Source organism: Dreissena polymorpha, chromosome 9 (assembly GCF_020536995.1).
Source record: "Dreissena polymorpha isolate Duluth1 chromosome 9, UMN_Dpol_1.0, whole genome shotgun sequence".
In the NCBI taxonomy this organism is placed as follows: domain Eukaryota; kingdom Metazoa; phylum Mollusca; class Bivalvia; order Myida; family Dreissenidae; genus Dreissena; species Dreissena polymorpha.
In genome coordinates, this window is record NC_068363.1 from 27,696,952 (window position 1) to 27,722,149 (window position 25,198).

General features: G+C 37.8%; 1 protein-coding gene across 23 annotated transcripts in view; it reads left to right on the forward strand.

Moving 5' to 3' along the window:
* The window catches only part of LOC127843770 (uncharacterized), a 51,031-nt gene that overhangs the window by 7,829 nt on the left and 18,004 nt on the right, over positions 1 to 25,198 (forward strand). For 20 of the 23 annotated variants that reach the window (XM_052373527.1, XM_052373547.1, XM_052373546.1 and 17 more), the window contains 9 exons: positions 1,688 to 1,756; positions 5,857 to 5,943; positions 6,613 to 6,696; positions 8,230 to 8,319; positions 8,537 to 8,659; positions 12,036 to 12,131; positions 19,797 to 19,907; positions 21,213 to 21,281; positions 22,432 to 22,521. In XM_052373527.1, coding sequence (XP_052229487.1) covers positions 1,688 to 1,756; positions 5,857 to 5,943; positions 6,613 to 6,696; positions 8,230 to 8,319; positions 8,537 to 8,659; positions 12,036 to 12,131; positions 19,797 to 19,907; positions 21,213 to 21,281; positions 22,432 to 22,521 — 819 coding nt within the window. Of the gene's footprint in view, positions 1 to 1,687; positions 1,757 to 4,636; positions 4,667 to 5,856; positions 5,944 to 6,612; positions 6,697 to 8,229; positions 8,320 to 8,536; positions 8,660 to 12,035; positions 12,132 to 19,796; positions 19,908 to 21,212; positions 21,282 to 22,431; positions 22,522 to 25,198 lie in introns of all 23 variants that reach the window. The other 3 variants (XM_052373526.1, XM_052373528.1, XM_052373529.1) reach the window with 3 other exon arrangements.

The following is a 25,198-nucleotide window of genomic DNA, read 5'->3' on the forward strand; positions in this document are numbered from 1 at the left end:
GTCGTTCAAATTTTTTTGGTCCACTGCTTATATGCATTACCAGATCCAAAAAAATGTATAAAGTGAAGAACCCTCCTCTATAACAACACTATTTAATTGTAGTCCTCTAAAAATGTGTTTATATTCTTTCCCATGGGACCCAAACCTTGCCATGATATTTCATCAGGCTATAACAAACAGCAAGAAATCTATCTTATTAAAGGTGCATAGAACTTGATAAAATAATGTTATATAAAGAGACTTTTTCATGTTTTGGTAAATTTAAAAAATGATTTTTTTTCAGATTTGCACATTTTTGTTTTAGTTATGATGTTGTGATGTTTGCAGGGAAACAGTAATCCTGAACGTACACCATTCTCTAAAATATCCATTACAAGCATCTTTTGAAGATAACTTTTTTTATAAAGCGTTACAAACGCTTAATAATTTAATAATTAGGAGAGTTCTGTTGTTATCTTTATATTTTGTGACATTACGAGAATTGCTTATATAAATTATGAATTACAACACTCTTTAAATGAGCACGGATGGCTGAGAGGTGCTAGACTTTTACTCCAAAGGTCAGCGGTTCAAGCCCAGTTGAGGATTACGTTTTTTCTTCCTTTAATTTTATTATTTTCTTTTTATGTCCCCCACTATAGTAGTGGGAGACATACTGTTTTTGCCCTGTCTGTTGGTTGGTCTGTTGGTTGGTTGGTTGGTTGGTCTGTTTGTGCCAACTTTAACATTTTGCAATAACTTTTGCTATATTGAATATAGCAACTTGATATTTGGCATGCATGTGTATCTCATGGAGCTTCACATTTTGAGTGGTGAAAGGTCAAGGTCAAGGTCATCCTTCAAGGTCAAATATATGGGTCAAAATTGCTCATGTAATGTCACTTCTGCAATTTTGAAGCTAGCAATTTTATATTTGAAATGCATGTGTATCTCATGGAGCTGCACATTTTGAGTGGTGAAGGGTCAAGGTCAGTCTTCAAGGTCAAACGTCATATAGGGGGACATTGTGTTTCACAAACGCATCTTGTTACTTGAGCTATTTAGTTTTATTGTTTACATTTATCAATTTCAAGCATTTAAAGCATTTAATTCCAAAACTTCAATGCATGCCAAAATCTGTGAAAAAGGTCCCTGTAAAGCATTTAGTATCTTGTGAATTTGTATGCCCCCGAAGGAGGGCATATAGTGATCGCACTGTCCGTTCATCAGTCCGTTTGTCTCTCCGTCACACTTTGCGTTTAGGTTTCAAAAAATGCTCATAACTTCTATGTTGCTATTGATCTAACCTTCATATTTGGTATGCATTTGTATATGGACAAGGCCTTTCCATACGCACACAAATGTTTACCCCTTTGACCTTGAACTTAGGGTCCGCGTTTAGGTTTTGAGATCTGCATTTTGTTTTAGAAAAATGCTCATAACTTCTATCAAAGCTTTTTTTGGGGGCTTTTGTCATCCTATGGAGATAGCTCTTGTTTTTATTATGAAGGCTACAGCTTATCACTGACGCATTCTCTTTTTGCAAAACTCTTAATTAAAAAACTTATAAAAACAAATGCAGTTGTTCGAAAAAAACTTATTGTAAATAGATTCAGTGTTGTTGTTTTTTCACAAATTATAAAGTTAATAGCAAAAGTCAGGCATGTATTTGTATTTTGAAGCGGCAGTTTGTTTGTATCTCATTCAGGATGGCAAGAGGGCAGACCAGCTTGGCACCCAGAACAAATACTGGCACATGATCATTGAGCGATACAAGGTTAGACTACACTGACATGTGTCTGCTGTTCACCCATGTACATATATGCAGTTTTATAATCAGAGAGTTTCTTTATCAAAAACTTATTTATTTGGATTGAAGGTAAAAGGCATGAACACTTAGTTTAAACCAATTTATTTTGGTTGATTGCATTTAATTAATTACTACTTGTTTGAAAAGTCCTCGAGTCCATTTCCTGGGCCAAGAACCAGTACTTGGTGTCTTTGGGGGAGATCCAAAGAACGCTCCTACTCTAGGGATTGAACCCGTGAACTGCAGATCGCTAGGCAGACACCATAATCCATTACACCATGGCGATGAAGGTCGCATGAACACTGAGCTAAGCCTGTTGGGCACCCATATATATGTGTGTTTTTTTATAAATATATATATATACATGTATGTGTTTTTATAATCAGAAAATTCATGTGATCATGCCTTTAAATTGATGGGTGCTTTTGGAAACTAGGGTTTAATGCATGTGTCAAAAGTGTCCCCCCCCCCAGATTAGCCTGTGCCGTCCGCTAATCACTGATGACACTTTTATGGAATTTTTGGTTTAAAGGAAGTTTCTTTTAAGCAAAAATTCACTTAAGGTGGACAGTGTCATCAGTGATTAGCTTAGGTGGACTGCACAGGCTTATCTGGGGCGACCCTTTATGCACATGAATCGTGATATGCCTGTAGTATCCATTTATTGTTTTGTGTTTTTATAATCAGGAAACTCTGTCTCTCTCATACTTTTTACTGTACGCTTCTTCGGTACTTTACCATGTACTACACAATATCATGCATTAGTGCACCTAATTTTAATTAAATGCAAAAAATGAGAAAAACATTTTCTTATAAAGAAAACTTTTGGCCTACCACTGAATTTGTTTAAAGCACACCAATTTTTTAAATTGAAATGTGAGGTAGGAACTTTGCGTAATAGATGTTAAAATAGGGTACCGGTACCTGAAAAGCACATAGATAAGCTTTTCATAAAAAAAGAAACTAAGTAGTGACTTGAAATTTTAGTCGCACACAGAATTCACATTTAATATGTTTAATTCCATTTTGCAATAGTCCTAGCTATGAAAGAGTGATTTAATGGTAAATACATTTTTAACTTGATTATTTTGATAAGCATAGGTTCTTTATCATTTATCTGTATCATAAATAACAGAAGAGATGCTTTAATTTATGAAGTAATTTAACAGCCCTGGTAAGTTGTTTTATAGTAGCGATGTTTGTCCTTCTTTATAAAGTAACGGAAAATAGCACTTTCCCAATGGGAAAATACTAAAAAAATTCCTGATTTCTGTCAGAAAAAATCTCAATTGAAGGTTTCCAGAAAAAAACAATCTGGTTAATATAATGAAACATTTAGTTTATTTTCAATTCTCTACAATTTGAGCTTAGTTTATATAAAATTGACAATTTTACAACACTTTGTTATTAATTTTAAAGTATTTCATAGAAACAAATCAAATGTACTCCAATTTCCCAATCTGAAGGCTTCACAACTGGCATTTTTCCAATTTCAGTTTTTTTGCACCCATAATTCCTAAATGAGCTTGTACTGGTACTTTTCCCATTTGGGCAAACAAAATCGTTGTCTAGTAATGTGATGATTTCTGTTTGTATGTACTTGTACATTTAAATAACGTCTCTTTTTAAACAAAAAATGCAGTCTAGTCGGAAAATGTCGCCCATGATTAGCCTGTTCACATGTTTTTCTGGGACAACACTTTATCCTTATGGATTATGCCCAGTTTTTTTTATCAAAATGAGGCTCTTATTATAATTAAAGCTGGAGTCACTGCCTTGGAACAGTCATTGAAAGCAATGCAATATCTTTACTATTATGCTATCAGTTTAGTTTTGGCAAGAATTTAAGCATTTTAACATGGTTTTCTTACCAATTAACCCAATTTCCACTCAGACTCAAATTAAAAATGGCTAAAGCAAATCAGCAAAAACCCAGAGTCTGTTCAGGTTTTATGCTGTTTGCTGCTCATCAGTATCTTAGGGTTGGAAATGAAGACTTTACACAAATGAATTATGCCCAGTATTCCCAGAGCCCGTCTCAGTATATTACCATATTCATAAACAAATTGATGTTCTTAAATCCATTCATTGTTAATTCTGAGAAAGATTGCAGATTGTGAGTTCTGATGGTAATTATAATCATGTGGATTCTGTATTAAAATGATGGCATCTATAGAGATAAAACATTTAGTTTTATATGAGCCCTGCTCTGATTAAAGGGGGTTTAATGCAAGTACGTTAAGTTTCGTTCCAGATTAGCATGAGCAGTCCGCACAGGCTAATCAGGGACCCCACTTTCTGCCTAAACTAGATTTATGCGAAGAAGAGACTTTCTTTAAACAAAATATTTCATAAAAGCAGAAAGTGTTGTTGTCCCTGATTAGCCTATGGGGACTTCACTAGCTAATCAGGGACGACACTTGACACACATGCATTAAACCCCCTTTTCACAGAGTGAGGTTCATATGTGATCATACGGTTGTTTGTTTTGAATTTTATTCTTTAGCTTTTATAAATTAGTTGTGCCATATGTGCTATAATGATATAGTTTAAGTAAGAGTTTAATGTGAAACAAGAATAATAAGTGACTATTGTACCTTTCAAAGAAAATTTGTACAATTAAACCTCATCTCTAAAAGGAAATTAACAATGATTTATCAATGTTCAACACCTTCATTAAAAGTAAGGATAATGCATATAATCGGCAAATCATTGTTTTTATTTGTCAAATATTGTAGTTGTAGGCAAACAACAAAATTACGGTAAAACATTCAGTATTGTGAATTGTCTGATATAAATGGATTAATAGTGCTTAGATAAGGTTTTCCCATTTCACTGTTTATATAGCGGTTGTTTGGGCCTAATTATAAAGAGGGTGTAAGTATTTATTGTTTGTCAATGGTTCGAAGATAGAAGCTTATGTAGGATGTCATTGTGTTGACAGAAAAAGGGGCTTATTGGCTGTATATTTATGAGTTAAGAATTAATGGAAAAAATTATCTAGATTATTTTTTTTAATATCAGCTATATATGTCATATAAAAAACAAAAGCATCTTGTTTAAGTGTTTTTTATTTAACCCTTTCCCACTCAGAAGCAAAGTGAAAATGGCTTTGTGCAAACAGCATAAAACCAGAACTTGCAGTCTGTTCAGGTTTTATGCTGTGTGCTGCTAATCAGTATCTAAGGGTTAGATTCTAGTAAGGAAGGTCTTAATTTACATTAAACATTCTAAGGAACTACAAATGCATCAAAATACGTATCTAAGTGGTGAGGGGTTAATATTTCTAGAAACAATCAGTAAGTCCCTTAAGTACAACACCGTCTATGTTTACTACGTTGGAAACTGTGCATTTCCCTAATAGTTTTGTTTTGATAATTATTGTTTTTGTACTAATGTATTGTTTGTTAGAGTGCGAATGGGCAATATGCAGTATTGCAGAATTTTTAATCAATAACTTACAAACTAGAAAGCAAGTTAGAACTTCTTGTTTTTGTTGAATTAATATGAAATGAACTAAAACTTGCTTTTGGTAGTTGTTAGATTGATTAATACTTTAATATTTCATATTTATGAAAATGTTCTTTGGTGTTTTTTGTTTTCTTTTTTTAATGATAACATTTTTCGATATTAAAAAAGTATAACTTTGGATTTTTGTTAATAAATACACACTGGTAATTTTATGATTGTTTATAGAATCAGTTTTAATATCGTTATGTGTATTTTAGAGATCAGTAATTTGAATTTTATTTACACATGGAATACAATGTAAAAAATGGAATGCAATGCAAAATAGAGAATACGTGGATGATAATGTAAAAAAAAATTGGAATACACTGTAAAAATGGATTGCATATGAAACACAAATGTTACAATAGAATAAAGCTTAAAAATGAAATGCAGTCTTAAAAATTGAATGACTAAAGAACATGCTAACCTAAGATGTTTTTAGTATATGCCACATGATGCAACATGGTTTGTATTGTTAAGTTGTTTCATAATATGGTTATTAATAACATGTCAATCCCTATTCCTCACATATCTATTCTGTTTTACCTCTTCTTCAGCCGGGCATATTCCAAGCCGTGAAAGAGCATGACATCCCCAAAATCAAGCAGCTGCTACGATGCTGGATTCGTGTGGATTGCAAATATGTACGTTAATTGAAGCTATTTAGTAATGGGGGGGGGGGAGGGGGTAAAGATAATATGGATTAGCTGACCAAAAGTGGATAATAATAAATAAATGTAAGTGATAACTTTTTTATTTAAATGACAACAATGTTAAAGCCACTGGAGCTTTCACAAAAGAACTAAATATTTCATCAAGGGCTTCATCAGCAGTTGAAAATACTCATCAGCCTACAGTGAATATGAGCCGTGTTCTGGCAAAACTGGGCTTAATGCATTTGGGTGTCGTCCTAGATAATCCTTCGCTGTTCTTGGAAGGTTAGGAACTGAGAAAATAAGTAATTGTTTGATTGTGGTTGTAATGCTTGCATTAAATTATTAAAAAAATTTTTGGAAGATTTTTTTAACTTAGAATTTGGAAATGAGCCTCATTTTGAGAAAACTTGGCTTAATGCATGAGCGAATCAGGGGCGCCACTTTGGGCTTTGATGGTATCTTTTGTTTAAAGGAAGTGTCTGCTTAGCGAATATCCAGTCTAGGCGGAAAGTGTGGTCCCTAATTAGCCCGTATGCACTGCTAATGCCAATCTGGGATGACACTAACACGCATGCATTTAGTCCTGTTTTCCCAGAATGAGGCTCAGAACCTACCCAATGTTGATCTACATTGACATGCCCACTGGACTTGTTTCAGAATAAGCAGACACTCCGTCAGTATGCGGCCTGTCTGAAGTTCCATGACATTGTTGTCATCATTGATGAACATATGGCCACCTCGGTACGTTTTGTTTGAAGTTCCATGACATTGTTGTCATCATTGATGAACATATGGCCACCTCGGTAAGTTTTGTTTGAAGTTCCATGACATTGTTGTCATCATTGATGAACACATGGCCACCTCGGTACGTTTTGTTTGAGGTTCCATGACGTTGTTGTCATTGATGAACACATGGCCACCTCGGTACGTTTTGTCTGAAGTTCCATGACATTGTTGTCTGCATTGATGAACACATGGCCACCTCGGTACATTTTGTTTGAAGTTCCATGACATTGTTGTTGTCATTGATGAACACATGGCCACCTCGGTACGTTTTGTTAAAAAGTTCCATGACATTGTTGTTGTCATTGATGAACACATGGCCACCTCGGTACGTTTTGTTAAAAAGTTCCATGACATTGTTGTTGTCATTGATGAACACATGGCCACCTCGGTACGTTTTGTTTGAAGTTCCATGACATTGCTGTTGTCATTGATGAACACATGGCCGACTTGGTACGTTTTGTTTAAGGTTCCATGACGTTGTTGTCATTGATGAACACATGGCCACCTCGGTACGTTTTGTTTGAAGTTCCATGACATTGTTGTTGTCATTGATGAACACATGGCAACCTTGGTACGTTTTGTTTGAAGTTCCATGACATTGTTGTTGTCATTGATGAACACATGGCCACCTCGGTACGTTTTGTTTGAAGTTCCATGACATTGTTGTCATCATTGATGAACACATGAACACATCAAAATAAAATGTTCCCAAAATATATTTTATACAGGAATTGTCTGTGCGCAATTTCTTTTGCAAATATAAAATCAGCAAAATATACCTTACCCAATGTGTTTTTTTTTTAAAACTTTTTGAATTCTTGATTTCTCTGAAAGTATTAGTAAGGTTCTTTTAAGATAATTCAATACTGTGTGTCATGGGTAGAATCAGTTCTCATGAATGTAAAATCTAGAGTAAGGGGCTTAAAACAGACACCATCCATCCATCTAAATCAGCCTTTCTGGGAAAATGGGGCTTAATGCATGTGGATGAAGGGTCTTCATAGAGTCTGCACTGGCTAATCAAGGACAACATTTTCTGCCTTAAATGGATTTTTCATTTTAAAGAGATTTTTTCTTAAACAAAACTGCCATAGAAGCAGAATTGTCATCCCTGATAAGCCTGTGCTGACTATGCAGGCTAATCTGGAACAACACACGCATTAAGCCCAGTTTTAACCCTTTCAGTGCGGGAACCGAATTTTGAACGCCTTTGCAAACAGTTTGGATCCAGATGAGACGCCACAGAACGTGGCGTCTCATCAGGATCCAAACTGTTTGCTATTCTGATAATATTCTTTGAAATAAATCGAAGAAAATCCTATTTTTAGAAATTCAGCAGACGACATTTTAGCAGACGACGAATTTCCCAGCATGCAAAGGGTTAATAGAGCAAGGCTCATATTGATTTGAATAAAGATAAAATGTAATCAACCATTCATCACTATGTTTTGCAAATAATTTCAATCCTTCATCACTTTGTTTTCCTAGGACATGATCTGTGGGGTATTTGAAGGTGACCATGGCAAAGTACGAGAGGCTTTGAAGAAGACTCGATGTCGTGTTAACTTCCTCAACGAGGTATGCAGATTTGCTTTTATACATGCTGCGGCATTAATTTGATAGACATCAGTGATCCAGGCCAAACAAAATCAATATTGACCTTTACACATAAAAAAATCATCTACTGATTAAAAGCTTTGAATCTTTTTTGTAATCAATTTTTTTGGAAACCTGTGCTTATTCAAGCTTTAGTTGAATTTTTTATCAATATTGTTCTAGTATGTTGACATTTCAGATATCGGTGAAGAGACACATACTTCAGTATGCCATCAAGTTTAGGGACCTTCGGTTTGTGCAGATGTTGTGTGATGCTGGAGCTGATGTTAACACCAGTGTACGGGTCAACAACTACTTTTGGGTAGGTCCATCTAGGAGTCATCTTACTGTCTTGGACAGATGAGTGCATTGTTGATGTTAACCTTTTGCTACTCAATTATGACTTTGACGTGTTTGTAGTCGCGTATAAATTCAAATTAAATTTAAGACCTTTCTTACTAGTTTCATGTTATTATGCCTTAATTTCCAACCCTAAGATATTGTTGAGCAGCAAACACTGCAAAATTTGAACAGACTGATAATAACTCGCAGGCTTTTTTGGTTTAATGCGCAGCTGGTTGCAAATAGCGATTTTCACTGCTTCTTAGTGGAAAAGGGTAACTTTGGTACTTTGGAAGTTAGTTTATTTTGACTTGATTGCATTGAAAGCCTAAGGCTTATTAAGGCACTCTGGAGTCAATTTTCTGGGAAACAACAATACTTGATGTCATCGGGGAGAATCTTGATGAGAGCGCTCCCTGAGTGGGAATCAAAGCCATGACTCCCTGATCACTTGGAGGTCACCATATGCACTATGCTTGTGGGGATCAAAGCCATGACTCCCTGATCACTTGGAGGTCACCATATCCACTATGCATCTGAAACTTACATTTTTGGTTTAGTGCATAGCATGTGTATTATTGCAAATTTCTATAAGCTCAGAAAACGTGATTCCATGACAACGCTTTGTGCCTTCGGTGGGAGGGGAGATAATAAATACAAAATTTGGCTGCTTGGTTAAAATCAAATTAGCCTTGTTTTTTTGAAAATTGGACTGTATGCATGTGCTTAACTTGTTGTCCCAGTTTAGCCTGTGCAGTTAGCATAGGCTAATCAAGGACAACACATTCTGCTTTTATTGCATTTTTTGTTTTATGTAAGGCTCTTCTTAGCAAAAATTCAGTTGAGTCAGAAAGTGTCGGCCCAGTGAAGCCGGTGCAAACTGCACAAGGATAATCTGAGATATAGAGAATAATAGGTTAGTGTTGATTATAGATCATGTTTATCATGCGAGGCTTAGAAAACAAAAAGCACGAGCCTTGGCGAGTGCTTTTTCGTTTTCGTGCCGAGCATGATAAACCTGATCTATAATCAACACTAACCTATTATTCTATTTATCCCACTTTTTATTCAGTAAACTATTTTTATTTAAACAAAATAAGTTTTCATGAGTGTTTGTCGTACTTTGATAATGACTGTAGTGTAACCAAGGTCAGTGTATTACTCCGCGTTCCAAAAATAACCGCTGATGAAATAAGCATTTTTTTTTTAATCAGAATATCGTTCTGTAACAAAGTGTCGAGCGTTATTTATTACAATTTTAATCATATTGAATTGCAAATCTTTAAGTTTTATGATATCAATATGGCATTAAGTTGTTATATACAAGGAACTACATTTGTTTACAACGTAGCCTAACACCACACACAATTCACTTTCGATATCAAACTATCGAGTCGATCACGAGGTGCACAATATTTCCTTCTTTGTTATAATATGTGGTTATTTCGTGACAAAATAACAAAGATTACTTGTATTTAAGCTAATTATATACATTAACATTTTGAATGTTGAAAGTGGCACCAAAGAATTGTGAGGCAAAGTTGTTCGAACTAGAGAAAGACATTTGCAAGTGAAGTGACTGGGTGGGGCGAACATCAAGATCAACTTGTTCGACGGTAGACATCGGTTGTCTAGGCTGCATTTTGGCCATAGTTTCAGTGCGTGAAGGTGAACAAGAGGAATCTGTTGGATTGTTACATTTACTGGACTGAGCAAGAATGAACACTTTTGCTGCTGTTCAACAGATATGTTGGAATAATTGGTTATGGACTGGACATTTTTGTGCCCTGTTATGGCCATGGTTTCAGTGGGTGGAATGTTTGCATTTCGAAGTTTTTGGACCAGGAATTTGCGAACTGAGTGGTTCGTTATTCTCTTGTGCTTGAGAAAGCCGGCGTCTTTTGCCATGGCCTTCAGCATCTGACCAAACTTGTTGACACCCAATTGTTGACGCAAGAATCACCGGGATGCAGTGTCATTTGTGCGTATTGCCAGGTAGAAAAGATGCTTTAAAGAAAAATCAGATGGACGCATATCCGAGTACATCTTGTAAATGAACACAGGATTTCTTGGTCCAGACGATTGTTTTCTACGGTCAAAGGGGAGCAACTCGAACTGACTTCTTCAAAGGGGAGCAACAACAACAGAACCTATTTGCATAGTGTTAAATTTACCTAATACTAGGTTTTAATGACAATAAATGACAAAAAACTCGTTTTTTGCTACTTTCCTTTGTTTTAAGGTCATTAAGATTGACAAACATTTGAGATTGTTTTTATTATTGATGCACTTGGCAAATACAGGTGAAGAGGTGCGTGGGAAAAAGTAGTCCCGGTTCGGCAGTTGATGACGTCATTTCGTGCCATTGATTATAGCCTTGCCGTTGATTATAGATGAAATTTAATCAACGGGGCTTTAATCAACCGATTTCGCTGTAAAAGTGGGATAAGATATTTTACACACATGCATTAAACCTATTTTACACACATGCATTAAACCCATTTTACACACATGCATTAAACCCATTTTACACACATGCATTAAACCCATTTTACACACATGCATTAAACCCATTTTACACACATGCATTAAACCCATTTTACACACATGCATTAAACCCATTTTACACACATGCATTAAACCCATTTTACACACATGCATTAAACCCATTTTACACACATGCATTAAACCCATTTTACACACATGCATTAAACCCATTTTACACACATGCATTAAACCCATTTTACACACATGCATTAAACCCATTTTACACACATGCATTAAACCCATTTTACACACATGCATTAAACCCATTTTACACACATGCATTAAACCCATTTTACACACATGCATTAAACCCATTTTACACACATGCATTAAACCCATTTTACACACATGCATTAAACCCATTTACCCAGAACAATGCTCAGGTGAATTGTTTTGCTTTATACTTTACAGCCTGTGCCTTTTGTTCTTGGAAAAATAGACGGATAAATTATGAAATTCGAAAAAATGATAAATTGTTAATATGACTGTAAATAACGGTATTCAGGTTGTTTAAAGCTGCATGCTCAACTGCATTTTAAAATGTATGTTATAAAGTGCTTCTGTATTATATCGCTGTACAATAAACTCAATTATTCAAATATTAAGTTTATTGGAAAAGTTTGTCATTTTTTTTTAACATTGTTATAAAAAGGTTACTTTATGCTATTTGGAAACAGCCTGTTAGAGGCTGTAATTTTGGTTAAAAAATCACTGAGCTTCTCACGTATCAGACAGCTCATTGCTCTTCAAAATTGCAAATAATCATGAAGTACATGCATTTCTTGACATATTAAAGTGTGATATTTCAGGGACCATTATACTACGAGGTTCTTCACAAAGATGTCCCTCATGATATCATGTGGTACGTCCTGAAATCAGGGGCTGATTTCACTCTCAAAGATGAGGTATGTTGTACTTATGCCGATTGTCACCAACAAGTTTAAACCGCCCTCTGGGATAATGGGGCCTAATGGATGTGCGTTAAGTGTCATCCCTGATTAGCCTGTGAAGTCTGCACAGGCTTATCAGGACCAACACTATCCTCTTAAATTGTGTTTTTTGTGTGTGTCCTCTTAGCAAAAATAAGTGTAGCCCCTGATAAGTCTGGGGAGATATTATACAGGCTAAGTGTGTAGCCCCTGATAAGTCTGGGGAGATATTGTACAGGCTAAGTGTGTAGCCCCTGATAAGTCTGGGGAGATATTATACAGGCTAAGTGTGTAGCCCCTGATAAGTCTGGGGAGATATTGTACTGGCTAAGTGTGTAGCCCCTGATAAGTCTGGGGAGATTGTACAGGCTAAGTGTGTAGCCCCTGATAAGTCTGGGGAGATATTGTACAGGCTAAGTGTGTAGCCCCTGATAAGTCTGGGGAGATATTGTACAGGCTAAGTGCGTAGCCCCTGATAAGTCTGGGGAGATAATGTGCAGGCTAAGTGTGTAGCCCCTGATAAGTCTGGGGAGATATTGTACTGGCTAAGTGTGTAGCCCCTGATAAGTCTGGGGAGATATTGTACAGGCTAAGTGTGTAGCCCCTGATAAGTCTGGGGAGATTGTACTGGCTAAGTGTGTAGCCCCTGATAAGTCTGGGGAGATTGTACAGGCTAAGTGTGTAGCCCCTGATAAGTCTGGGGAGATATTGTACTGGCTAAGTGTGTAGCCCCTGATAAGTCTGGGGAGATATTGTACAGGCTAAGTGTGTAGCCCCTGATAAGTCTGGGGAGATTGTACAGGCTAAGTGTGTAACCCCTGATAAGTCTGGGGAGATATTGTACAGGCTAAGTGTGTAGCCCCTGATAAGTCTGGGGAGATATTGTACTGGCTAAGTGTGTAGCCCCTGATAAGTCTGGGGAGATATTGTACTGGCTAAGTGTGTAGCCCCTGATAAGTCTGGGGAGATATTGTACTGGCTAAGTGTTTAGCCCCTGATAAGTCTGGGGAGATAATGTGCAGGCTAAGTGTGTAGCCCCTGATAAGTCTGGGGAGATATTGTACTGGCTAAGTGTGTAGCCCCTGATAAGTCTGGGGAGATATTGTACAGGCTAAGTGTGTAGCCCCTGATAAGTCTGGGGAGATATTGTACTGGCTAAGTGTGTAGCCCCTGATAAGTCTGGGGAGATATTGTACAGGCTAAGTGTGTAGCCCCTGATAAGTCTGGGGAGATATTGTACAGGCTAAGTGTGTAGCCCCTGATAAGTCTGGGGAGATATTGTACAGGCTAAGTGTGTAGCCCCTGATAAGTCTGGGGAGATTGTACAGGCTAAGTGTGTAGCCCCTGATAAGTCTGGGGAGATATTGTACAGGCTAAGTGTGTAGCCCCTGATAAGTCTGGGGAGATATTGTACAGGCTAAGTGTGTAGCCCCTGATAAGTCTGGGGAGATATTGTACAGGCTAAGTGTGTAGCCCCTGATAAGTCTGGGGAGATATTGTACAGGCTAAGTGTGTAGCCCCTGATAAGTCTGGGGAGATATTGTACTGGCTAAGTGTGTAGCCCCTGATAAGTCTGGGGAGATATTGTACAGGCTAAGTGTGTAGCCCCTGATAAGTCTGGGGAGATTGTACAGGCTAAGTGTGTAGCCCCTGATAAGTCTGGGGAGATATTGTACAGGCTAAGTGTGTAGCCCCTGATAAGTCTGGGGAGATATTGTACAGGCTAAGTGTGTAGCCCCTGATAAGTCTGGGGAGATTGTACAGGCTAAGTGTGTAGCCCCTGATAAGTCTGGGGAGATTGTACAGGCTAAGTGTGTAGCCCCTGATAAGTCTGGGGAGATATTGTACTGGCTAAGTGTGTAGCCCCTGATAAGTCTGGGGAGATATTGTACTGGCTAAGTGTGTAGCCCCTGATAAGTCTGGGGAGATTGTACAGGCTAAGTGTGTAGCCCCTGATAAGTCTGGGGAGATATTGTACTGGCTAAGTGTGTAGCCCCTGATAAGTCTGGGGAGATATTGTACTGGCTAAGTGTGTAGCCCCTGATAAGTCTGGGGAGATTGTACTGGCTAAGTGTGTAGCCCCTGATAAGTCTGGGGAGATATTGTACAGGCTAAGTGTGTAGCCCCTGATAAGTCTGGGGAGATATTGAACAGGCTAAGTGTGTAGCCCCTGATAAGTCTGGGGAGATTGTACAGGCTAAGTGTGTAGCCCCTGATAAGTCTGGGGAGATATTGTACAGGCTAAGTGTGTAGCCCCTGATAAGTCTGGGGAGATTGTACTGGCTAAGTGTGTAGCCCCTGATAAGTCTGGGGAGATATTGTACTGGCTAAGTGTGTAGCCCCTGATAAGTCTGGGGAGATATTGTACTGGCTAAGTGTGTAGCCCCTGATAAGTATGGGGAGATTGTACTGGCTAAGTGTGTAGCCCCTGATAAGTCTGGGGAGATTGTACTGGCTAAGTGTGTAGCCCCTGATAAGTCTGGGGAGATTGTACAGGCTAAGTGTGTAGCCCCTGATAAGTCTGGGGAGATATTGTACTGGCTAAGTGTGTAGCCCCTGATAAGTCTGGGGAGATATTGTACAGGCTAAGTGTGTAGCCCCTGATAAGTCTGGGGAGATTGTACAGGCTAAGTGTGTAGCCCCTGATAAGTCTGGGGAGATATTGTACAGGCTAAGTGTGTAGCCCCTGATAAGTCTGGGGAGATATTGTACTGGCTAAGTGTGTAGCCCCTGATAAGTCTGGGGAGATATTGTACTGGCTAAGTGTGTAGCCCCTGATAAGTCTGGGGAGATATTGTACTGGCTAAGTGTTTAGCCCCTGATAAGTCTGGGGAGATAATGTGCAGGCTAAGTGTGTAGCCCCTGATAAGTCTGGGGAGATATTGTACTGGCTAAGTGTGTAGCCCCTGATAAGTCTGGGGAGATATTGTACAGGCTAAGTGTGTAGCCCCTGATAAGTCTGGGGAGATATTGTACTTGCTAAGTGTGTAGCCCCTGATAAGTCTTGGGAGATATTGTACAGGCTAAGTGTGTAGCCCCTGATAAGTCTGGGGAGATATTGTACAGGCTAAGTGTGTAGCCCCTGATAAGTCTGGGGAGATATTGTACAGGCTAAGTGTGTAGCCCCTGATAAGTCTGGGGAGATATTGTACAGGCTAAGTGTGTAGCCCCTGATAAGTCTGGGGGGATATTGTACAGGCTAAGTGTGTAGCCCCTGATAAGTCTGGGGAGATATTGTACTGGCTAAGTGTGTAGCCCCTGATAAGTCTGGGGAGATATTGTACTGGCTAAGTGTGAAGCCCCTGATAAGTCTGGGGAGATATTGTACAGGCTAAGTGTGTAGCCCCTGATAAGTCTGGGGAGATATTGTACAGGCTAAGTGTGTAGCCCCTGATAAGTCTGGGGAGATTGTACAGGCTAAGTGTGTAGCCCCTGATAAGTCTGGGGAGATTGTACAGGCTAAGTGTGTAGCCCCTGATAAGTCTGGGGAGATATTGTACAGGCTAAGTGTGTAGCCCCTGATAAGTCTGGGGAGATTGTACAGGCTAAGTGTGTAGCCCCTGATAAGTCTGGGGAGATATTGTACTGGCTAAGTGTGTAGCCCCTGATAAGTCTGGGGAGATTGTACAGGCTAAGTGTGTAGCCCCTGATAAGTCTGGGGAGATATTGTACTGGCTAAGTGTGTAGCCCCTGATAAGTCTGGGGAGATATTGTACTGGCTAAGTGTGTAGCCCCTGATAAGTCTGGGGAGATTGTACAGGCTAAGTGTGTAGCCCCTGATAAGTCTGGGGAGATATTGTACTGGCTAAGTGTGTAGCCCCTGATAAGTCAGGGAGATATTGTACTGGCTAAGTGTGTAGCCCCTGATAAGTCTGGGGAGATTGTACTGGCTAAGTGTGTAGCCCCTGATAAGTCTGGGGAGATATTGTACAGGCTAAGTGTGTAGCCCCTGATAAGTCTGGGGAGATATTGTACAGGCTAAGTGTGTAGCCCCTGATAAGTCTGGGGAGATTGTACAGGCTAAGTGTGTAGCCCCTGATAAGTCTGGGGAGATATTGTACAGGCTAAGTGTGTAGCCCCTGATAAGTCTGGGGAGATTGAACTGGCTAAGTGTGTAGCCCCTGATAAGTCTGGGGAGATATTGTACTGGCTAAGTGTGTAGCCCCTGATAAGTCTGGGGAGATATTGTACTGGCTAAGTGTGTAGCCCCTGATAAGTCTGGGGAGATTGTACTGGCTAAGTGTGTAGCCCCTGATAAGTCTGGGGAGATTGTACTGGCTAAGTGTGTAGCCCCTGATAAGTCTGGGGAGATATTGTACAGGCTAAGTGTGTAGCCCCTGATAAGTCTGGGGAGATATTGTACAGGCTAAGTGTGTAGCCCCTGATAAGTCGGGGGAGATATTGTACAGGCTAAGTGTGTAGCCCCTGATAAGTCTGGGGAGATTGTACTGGCTAAGTGTGTAGCCCCTGATAAGTCTGGGGAGATATTGTACTGGCTAAGTGTGTAGCCCCTGATAAGTCTGGGGAGATATTGTACTGGCTAAGTGTGTAGCCCCTGATAAGTCTGGGGAGATATTGTACTGGCTAAGTGTGTAGCCCCTGATAAGTCTGGGGAGATATTGTACTGGCTAAGTGTGTAGCCCCTGATAAGTCTGGTGAGATATTGTACAGGCTAAGTGTGTAGCCCCTGATAAGTCTGGGGAGATATTGTACAGGCTAAGTTTGTAGCCCCTTATAAGTCTGGGGAGATTGTACAGGCTAAGTGTGTAGCCCCTGATAAGTCTGGGGAGATATTGTACAGGCTAAGTGTGTAGCCCCTGATAAGTCTGGGGAGATTGTACTGGCTAAGTTTGTAGCCCCTGATAAGTCTGGGGAGATTGTACAGGCTAAGTCGGGATGAAAGTTTACTCACGTAGCCCCTGATAAGTCTGGGGAGATTGTACAAGCTAAGTCGGGATGAGACTTTACTCACATGAATTCCGTCCAGTTTTCACAAAGCATGTCTCATTCTAGTATCAAGATGTTCATACACAAACTGTTTTACGGTACATTAGAATAACTTCAAAATATCATCATAATGAAAGTGTGATATAACAGATGGCAACATCTGACTCATCATTATTCGGGTTATTAAGTAAAGAAATGAAATACATGAGATTGCTCTTAAGTGAAAATATTTAAGACAAAAATGAGGATTCTTTGTGAATGTAATCCTTTTGTGATGTTCACCAACAATATCAGGGCTTAATGCATGTTTGTGCAGGCTAATCAGGGGCAACACTTTCTGCTTTTGTGGTATTTTTTTTAAAAAGAAGTTTCTTCTTATGGAAAATCCAGTTTAGGCAGAGGGTGTAGTCCCAGATTAGTCTGTGCAAGCTGGACGACACTTTACACACATGCATCAAACCATTTTTTCCCGGAAATGAGGCTCGTCGAAGAATTTTCTCTTCTGAAAGGCTTGTTACATGAACTATGTTCTACTAATTCACAGTTTTTATTTATCCCAACCATTCACAAAAGATAAAAAAGGCCATTAAATGTTTCCCAGGTTCACTTTTATGCCCCTAGAACATGGCTTTATTTCCTTCTTCTAGAATGGCACTGGACAGCCATTTCACAATTTTGACACAAACATTTCACAAATCTAGCAAGGCCACAATACTTGACAAAACGGTCATTTTTAGCTCGACTATTATATATGAAATATATATAGTGGAGCTATCCTACTCACCCCGGCGTTGGCGTGAGCGTTAGCGTGCAAATGTTAAAGTTTGCGTACTACCCCAACTATTTTCAATGTCCCTTGAAATATTGCTTTCATATTTTGCATAGTTGTTAACCATCATGACCCCAACCTATAAACTAGAGCAGACAACTCTATCAAGCATTTTGACAGAATTATTGCCCCTTTAATACTTAGAATATGCATATTATTGATAAATTTATGTTAAAGTTTGCGTACTACCCCAAATATTTCCTATGTCCTATGACATATTGCTTTTATATTTTGCATACTTGTTTACCAACATAACCCCAACCTATAAACAAGAGCAGACCACTGTATCAAGCATTTTGACAGAATTATTGCCCCTTTTATACTTAGAATATGCATATTATTGATAAATCTATGTTAAAGTTTGCGTACTACCCCAAATATTTCCTATGTCCCTTGACATATTGCTTTCATATTTTGCTCACTTGTTTACCAACATGACCCCAACCTATAAACAAGAGCAGACAACTGTATCAAGCATTTTGACAGAATTATGGCCCCTTTTATACTTAGATAATTGAACATTTTGCTTAAATTGCCATAACTTCTTTATTTATAATCAGATTTTATTAATACTTTGACAAAACAACACTTACCTGAATACCACAATGGATTCCACCCAAACAATATCCCACACCCCAACCCAGAATCCCTGCCCCCCCTCCCCTCCATCCCCCCCCCCCAATTTTTTTTTGTACTTTTTTTGTTTTTGAAAGGTCATCTAATAAATGACCACAACCCACATTATTACCCCTCTCAACCCCCCCTACACCCCCCCCCAATTTTTTTTATTTTTTTATTTTTTTGAAAGATCGTCTAATAAATGACCCCACACGACATTATACCCACCTCTCAAACCCCCTACCCCCCCCCCCCCCAACAATTTTTTTATATATTTTGTTTCCTTTTTTTATTTTTGAAAGATCATCTAATAAATTATTGAATATGAACAATTTCTCCATGATGGCTTACATTATACTGTCAAACACTCGAATAGTCGAGCCCGCTGTCCTCTGACAGATCTTGTTAGTTGTGAATATCAGACTTTGTGGTCTAAAACTGTCAAAGACGGCCATTTCACAATTCGAAATTTGATTAAATAGTTTAGTGATTATTTAAAGACATTTTAATATTATGCAAGTATTAAGCATGCTTTTACTATACTCATTCTCAACCAACTCAACTTCATCATTTTTAAAAGTTAGCGACTCAAATTTTTTTATTTTTTTTTCAAAAGTTTGAGAGTCATTTTTTTAACAATTTTGAAAATTTCGTGACTCATTTTTTCACAAATTGAAGGGGCAAGGGCCGCTTAACAAAATCAGGCAAAAAAGCCCTATAGAAGAGGACATTTAGTAGTTGCACTATCCCTCCACTGGCAGGTTGGTGGACGGTTGGGTGGGTGTTGTACTGTCCATCCAGGTTTCATGTTTCTCTTTGTATCTTAAACATGCCTCACAGAATAGTTATATAACTGAATTATTGTTTGCCTTGTCCATCCAACGTGTCTGGTGAAGCTCCAATTCTCCTGTAAGAAAGGTCAAGGTCACATATCAAGGTCAAAGGTCATGAACTTTTGTTATTGTCTGTTAACATATTAATTTGCTGGATGATTTTAACAACAACACCAATGTCATTTAAGCCGGTCTCTGCTAAAACTGGGCTTCAAGCATGGTGAAAATCCGAGATTAGTGTGTGCAGTGAAACAAATTCTCTGAGACCGGAAAGTGTTGTCCCTGATAAGCCTTTGTGGACTGAACCGGCTTATCTGGGATGCCACTTGACACTCATGCATTATGCCCAGTTTTAACAACAACAACAGTAACTTAATTTCATTCTAACGGGCATCACTTATGTTCTGACTTCAGCGTGGTCGAACTGCATTCATGTACACCTTGGACAAAGTGAACGGGGAGATGCCTATAGATGTCTTCCAGTATATGTTGACCAAGGGCACAGATATCACACAGAGAGACTGTGTAAGTAACCATGGCAAAGTGACAGTAAAGTATTGCCATTCTTGAAGAATATTGTGCAATGGTATTTTTATGTTTACTCTTTGTTTTATGCAATGGTATATTAATTTTTTCACCATATCTGTTTCAAAGGTATTTAAATGCTTAAACTTTATCTTAGGTGAGGGTATGTTAATTTTCACGCTACATTTGTATATCTAGCTGTTGATATGGTATGTTAATGTTTCCATTACATGTGTTTGTAAATATTGCCATGTTAGCCCAATGTTCTAACTATATCTGTTGCTATGCTATGCAAATTTTGAAATAGTAGCTCAATATTCCCAATATATTCAGTATGTTAATGTTTCTGTATGTTTGGTATGTTTCTTTATGTTTGGTATATTTCTGTATGTTTGGTATGTTTCTGTATGTTTTGTATGTTTCTGTAAGTCTGTTTGTTTCTGTAAGTTTGGTATGTCTCTGTATGTTTGATATGTTTCTGTATGTTTGGTATGTTCTGTAAGTTTGGTATGTTTAAGTATTTTTGGTTTGTTTCTGTATGTTTGGTATGTTTAAGTATGTTTGGTATGTTTCTTTATGTTTGGTATGTTTCTTTATGTTTGGTATGATACTGTATGTTTGGTATGTTTCTGTATGTTTGGTATGTTTCTGTAAGTTTGGTATGTTTAAGTATGTTTGGTATTTTTCTGTATGTTTGGTATGGTTCTGTATGTTTGGTATGTTTCTGTATGTTTGGTATGTTTCTTTATGTTATGTATGTTTCTGTAAGTTTGGTATGTTTCTGTATGTTTGGTATGTTTCTGTAAGTTTGGTATGTTTCTGTATGTTTGGTATGTTTCTGTATGTTTGGTATGTTTCTGTAAGGTTGGTATGTTTCTGTATTTTTGGTATGTTTCTGTATGCTTGGTATGTTTCTGTATTTTTGGTATGTTTCTTTATGTTTGGTATATTTCTGTATGTTTGGTATGTTTCTGTATGTTTGGTATGTTTCTGTATGTTTGGTATGTTTCTGTATGTTTGGTATGTTTCTGTAAGTTTGGTATGTTTAAGTATGTTTGGTATTTTTCTGTATGTTTGGTATGGTTCTGTATGTTTGGTATGTTTCTGTATGTTTGGTATGTTTCTTTATGTTATGTATGTTTCTGTAAGTTTGGTATGTTTAAGTATGTTTGGTATGTTTCTGTATGTTTGGTATGTTTCTGTTGTTTGGTATGTTTCTGTATGTTTGGTATGTTTCTGTATGTTTGGTATGTTTAAGTATGTTTGGTATGTTTCTGTATGTTTGGTATGTTTGGTATGTTTCAGACTGGATGTAATCCCAGGGACATAGCAAGGTTTGCCAGGCGTCGTGATGTGGTAGACATGATCGATAAGGTAGAATGTTCAATTCACATCTGCTCTGGGAAAACAGGGCTTAATACACAGACATTCCCTAAAGTATTTTTAGTCACCAGGACATTTGGTCATAAGGACTTAAAAAACTTGCAGGACCAGACTGGGATAAGACCGAAACATCATGTTACCGACTCAAATTAATTGACATAATTATAATTGGAAAAATGCAATTGAAAATATGAAACACAACACTGAACAATAACAAATCACAATGCACTCACAGTATTCTAAAGAAAAATCTTTATACCAAACATTAGTTGAAAACAAAGCAATTTTCTCAATTGAAAATCAAATTATTGTATACTGGTATGCAAATTACTGATGAAACAAAAGTTTTCAGATACTATTATGCATGCGTGTAAAGTATTGTCCCAGATTGCAGTGTGCAGTCCGCAGTCTAATCAAGCACTTTCCTCTTATTTGATATGTTTCATTTCAAATTTGTCTCTTCAAAACTTAAATCCTGTTCAGGCAAAAAGTGTCCTCCTTGATTACCATGTGCACACTGCACAGGCTAATCTCGGATGACACTTACGTACATGCATTCAGCCTGGTTTTCCTAAGGAAAGGCTACTCTAGATTTATATTCTCATATGAAACAGTACATAGTGGCCTTGATAACCCTTCAGACTAGTTAAATAGTTTAAACCTATTTATTTAAGCTCGATTGCATTGAAAGCCTTAGGCTTATGCGATGCTTGCAAGTCTGTTTACTCGGCTTAGAACCAGTTCTTGGTGTCTTTGGGGGAGATCTAAAGAATGCTCCCACAGTTAGGATTGAACCCAGTTGCTAGGCGGACACCATATCCACTACACCACGGGGAACTGTCATTTAGTTAGTTACTTGTTAAATAGTCTTCCATTTTGGTTTTATAGACAAGCATAATTTAAGGGAAGCACAATAGCTATGAGAGCCTTTTTATTTTCCATTCTGAATATATTTAGATAATATTTTTAATTCTATATTGAGATCATATGTTCAGTTCTATATTTAGATCATATGTTTAGTTCTATAATTAGATAATATTTCAGTTCTATATTGAGATAATATTTTTAGTTCAATATTTAGATATTTTCAGTTCTTTATTAAGATCATATGTTCAGTTCTATATTTAGATGATATTTTCAGTTCTATATTCGGATCATTCGAGACTCGGACTGTGACACTCTCACACAGATGGCGGTCGATGGATATGAGAGTCTTATGATCACACACAATGTATGTATCAATGGATATAAGAGTCTTATGATCACACACAATGTATGTATCGATGGATATGAGAGTCTTATGATCACACACAATGTATGTATCGATGGATATGAGAGTCTTATGATCACACACAATGTATGTATCGATGGATATAAGAGTCTTATGATCACACACAATGTATGTATCGATGGATATAAGAGTCTTATGATCACACACAATGTATGTATCGATGGATATAAGAGTCTTATGATCACACACAATGTATGTATCGATGGATATGAGAGTCTTATGATCACACACAATGTATGTATCGATGGATATAAGAGTCTTATGATCACACACAATGTATGTATCGATGGATATAAGAGTCTTATGATCACACACAATGTATGCATCGATGGATATGAGAGTCTTATGATCACACACAATGTATGTATCGATGGATATGAGAGTCTTATGATCACACACAATGTATGTATCGATGGATATGAGAGTCTTATGATCACACACAATGTATGTATCGATGGATATGAGAGTCTTATGATCACACACAATGTATGTATCGATGGATATGAGAGTCTTATGCTCACACACAATGTATGTATCGATGGATATGAGAGTCTTATGATCACACACAATGTATGTATCGATGGATATAAGAGTCTTATGATCACACACAATGTATGTATCGATGGATATGAGAGTCTTATGATCACACACAATGTATGTATCGATGGATATGAGAGTCTTATGATCACACACAATGTATGTATCGATGGATATGAGAGTCTTATGATCACACACAATGTATGTATCGATGGATATAAGAGTCTTATGATCACATACAATGTATGTTTCGATGGATATGAGAGACTTATGATCACACACAATGGTTGTATCGATGGATATGAGAGTCTTATGATCACACACAATGTATGTATCGATGGATATGAGAGTCTTATGATCACACACAATGTATGTATCGATGGATATGAGAGTCTTATAATCACACACAATGCATGTATCGATGGATATGAGAGTCTTATGATCACACACAATGTATGTAAAAAAGAGTATCAGCCTCACTTTTGGAAAATGGGGCTTAATGCATTTGCATAAAGTTTTGTTCCAGATTAAACAGTGCAGTCCACACAGACTAATCAGGGACAACACTTCCCTTTTTATGTCCCCCACTATAGTAGTGAGGGACATATTGTTTTTGCCCTGTCTGTTGGTTGGTTGGTTTGCGCCAACTTTAACATTTGCAATAACTTTTGCAATATTGAAGATAGGAACTTGATATTTGGCATGCATATGTATCTCATGGAGCTGCACATTTTGAGTGGTGAAAGGTCAAGGTTATCTTTCATGGTCAAAGGTCAAATATATGGGTCAAAATTGCTCATTTTATGTACACTTTTGCAGTATTTCAATATTCAAGATAGCAACTTGATATTTGGGATGCATGTGTATCTCATGGAGCTGCACAATTTGAGTGGTGAAAGGTCAAGGTCAAGGTCATCCTTCAAGGTCAGATGTCAAATATATGTGGCCAAAATCGCTCATTTTATGAGTACTTTTGCAATATTGAAGATAGCAACTTGATATTTGGCATGCATGTGTATCTCATGGAGCTGCACATTTTGAGTGGTGAAAGGTCAAGGTCAAGGTCATCCTTCAACGTCAGAGGTCAAATATATGTGGCCCAAATCGCTAATTTTATGAATACTTTTGAAATATTGAAGATAGCAACTTCATATTTGGCATGCATGTGTATCTCATGGAGCTGCACATTTTTAGTGGTGAAAGGTCAAGGTCAAGGTCATCCTTCAAGCTCAAATATATGGGTCAAAATTGCTCATGTAATGTCACTTCTGCAATATTGAAGCTAGCAATTTTATATTTGAAATGCATGTGTATCTCATGGAGCTGCACATTTTGAGTGGTGAAGGGTCAAGGTCAAGGTCATCCTACAAGGTCAAACATCATATAGGGGGACATTGTGTTTCACAAACACATCTTGTTTATACTATATTTAATTGAAAGATAGTCTTAAAGCTTGTCTCTTTTAAGTGAAAATCCAGTTTAGGCAAAAAGGTGTGTTTCTGATTAGACTGTGAAAACTGCATTTGCTTATCTTGGACGATTCTTTATGCACAGGATTTAAGCCGTGTTTTCAAAGAGTGGCTCAATATCAAAGATACAATTTTTTTAACTCACCTGAGCACAACGTGCTCATGGTGAGCTTTTGTGATCGCCTTTTGTCCATCGTCCGTCGTCAACATTTTGCCTTGTGAACACTCTAGAGGCCACATTTATTGGCTGATCTTCATGAAACTTGGTCAGAACATTTGTCCCATTGATACCTTGACTGAGTTCGAATATGGGTCATGCTGGGTCAAAAACTAGGTCACTAGGTCAAAACAAGAAAAACCTTGTGAACACTGTAGAAGTCACATTTGATGCCCAATCATCATGTAGCTTTGTCAAAATGTTTGTCTAAATGATATGTTTGTTGAGTTAAAAAATGGTTCTGGTCCGTTGAAAAACATGGCCACTAGGGGACGGGGCAGTATTCCTTATATGGCCATAGAGGAACCTTGTGAACACTCTAGAAGTCACAATTTTTGCCCAAATCATCATGAAACTTGGTAAAAACACTGGTTTCATTGATATCTCGCACAAG